The sequence below is a fragment of the Phytophthora parasitica genome (assembly GCF_000247585.1).
Source record: "Phytophthora parasitica INRA-310 unplaced genomic scaffold supercont2.1, whole genome shotgun sequence".
In the NCBI taxonomy this organism is placed as follows: Eukaryota; Oomycota; class Peronosporomycetes; order Peronosporales; family Peronosporaceae; genus Phytophthora; species Phytophthora nicotianae.
In genome coordinates, this window is record NW_008634126.1 from 3005760 (window position 1) to 3008118 (window position 2359).

The 2359-nt window shown below is 45.9% G+C and overlaps 1 protein-coding gene across 1 annotated transcript; it reads right to left on the reverse strand.

Moving 5' to 3' along the window:
• Positions 1-1045: 1045 nt before the first annotated feature.
• PPTG_00787 (hypothetical protein) lies at positions 1046-1411 on the reverse strand (the record flags this gene model as incomplete). Its single annotated transcript, XM_008892299.1, has 1 exon — positions 1046-1411. The coding sequence occupies one exon, from the start codon at positions 1409-1411 to the stop codon at positions 1046-1048; it is 366 nt and encodes a 121-aa protein (XP_008890547.1).
• Positions 1412-2359: the final 948 nt, after the last annotated feature.

Below are 2359 nucleotides of genomic sequence, written 5' to 3' on the forward strand. Positions count from 1 at the left end.
GGGTAACCCAGGAAGTCGGCGGCAGGCTAAGCACCGATTTCAGATGCAAGCTGGAGAGCATCACGCTTCTCTCGCATGATGTGCGTGCGCTGCTTAGAGGACCTTGTCGCGGTAGCCATGGAGCCTGAAAATGTAAAGTGAGTGCGAAGATCCGTACGTGCCCGTCGCGCAATTGACGTTAGAATTGTTTGTCTGCAAACCAGTCAATATATTTCCGATGCGATTGGGTAGTATTATAAATAAGGAGCCACTCAAAGAGTCTAAAGTTGGAATCATACACTGATTTAGGATATGTTTTCCTTTGGTGGATTGCCTGGTGCCAATTTTTTTTCAGTGGATAGCGCTAGAGTCCACGTATTCTTTTTCAGGCGTTGCCCAGGTTCCAGGCTTTTAGTGTCAATTGATCCGGATATTGCCCAGATTTTAATAAATGATAGTAACTATATTTTAAGTACGATCGACTACCGAAACCAGCTTTTGCTGAGAGTCCCTTGAGATAGACCTACAAGGGCAATATTAATGGATATTAGCTCCATGAATAACCTGGAAAGGTGAATGCAGAAGATATGCTCGGCTCGCTCAATGCAGTTAAATCACAAAATATCAGAAACACAAAGAAATCTCTAATCACTACAATGAAAGCACGCACAGCACACATACATAGATTGCGCAACATTAGTACGGTAGCCACATCTGAGACAAGCGATAAACCTGCCCGAACGGCGGAAACGGCTGACCACTCTACCTATCAATGATAGGCCATCATCAGATGAGATGTATAATTCATCCATCTCATTCACGAACCCGAGGCAGCGCACCAAAGAGGGAATGTACAGCGCTTCGTCGGTAGCTTGCAGCTGTTCAGCAGTAAGTAAAGGTAGTTCGCTCCTATGCAGTAATCTTTCTCTGCATTACGAAGTATTACTGATATTATTTTGCATGCGTGCTATTATACATAAATCGAATGAAGAACAGCATTGATGCAAGTGCGTATAATTGATGTTGTTTGCTAAGGGCATCATACTCAGCCTGCCAAAGCCGATCTTCACAGACGTTGAACCGTGTGGCCGATGCTTTGTGGTTGCCCTGTCTTCTTGATGCGCTTTCGATTGACCAGGATTTCTTCACCGGACTCGTCAGGTACGCTGCGCGACTGCTGCGCGAAAAGTAAGTGGCAGCTATGGCCCATTTTCAGGTGATACCAGCAGAGGAAATACCCAGTACACAGGTCCACTGGCCACCCAGTGCGCGGCTGCCCTTCCACCTCCGTACACGCACAGCAGATGCCAAACTGCGCCAATATCGCCATATATTCTCGTGCGCGGTTAACCTCTGGGTTGAAGGTTCGTACTGGAGACACAGCACGGATGTGAACTAATTCAGAATCTAAGTTGCGCAGGAGAAAATCCATGCTGGCGCGTGCGACCACAATTTCCTGAAACAGGTTTCCTAGAATAGTTTTGCAATTAAACAGTAGACAACTGGTGAAATAAATAACGGGAGCAGGCTAGAGCGAACATGAAATACATTATTGCATCCTCGACCAAGATGAAATATATAATGCATAGCACCAAACCCACATCTGCTTACCATCCGTCTGCACCATCGCCACGTTCCAAAACCTCCATAAGCAGGATGTTGAATGTAAATGTGGTTGATTAGGTTCGTGTAGTCATGTTAGATATCCTGCTTCTACTACAAGCCGCAGCAGCAGCGATAGTAACCCATACAGTCGTTATTCTCGTCAAGGATTGGCTTGAAAAAGACGTCGCAGATCTGTTTCCTGGTGTAGCAAGATAGTGGATATCGCGTTGGGGAGAAGAATGTCCATGCCGAGCACGAAATCTATAAATTAGCCTGGCAAACAACTCAGAGCAGCAGCACGAACGGTTGCTTGTGGAGTAGCTCAGCGGCAGCTTTAGGATTGGCTAAAAAGTACGATAATATGGTTACAAGTGGTAGATATTCGATTTTAAATGATGAAATAAGTTAATGTCTGGATTGAATGCCCCGAAATAGGTGACGGGGGAGTAGTGTCAGCTTGAAGTACATAATGGTACAGTAAAATGGCAGTTATTGTTAACCGCAATATATTTTATGAAACCCTGTCGAGCGTTTGTAGAGCGGAGGGGCACGTTGTCTCAGGCAAGTGTGGTGAAGTGACAGTTGGCTTCTGGGAACAAGGGACTGATTGATGGAATGTGACCCGATCCAGTTCTGAGTCTCATGGTGGACGACGGTGCGTCAGTGATTACGTCATCATCTGTGAAGATTACGCAATCACCAGAGTGGATTGACATGGTGCAATCATTTGGAACGCGATCTACCCTCAAGGATGCGATCTGCCGTGGACACATCG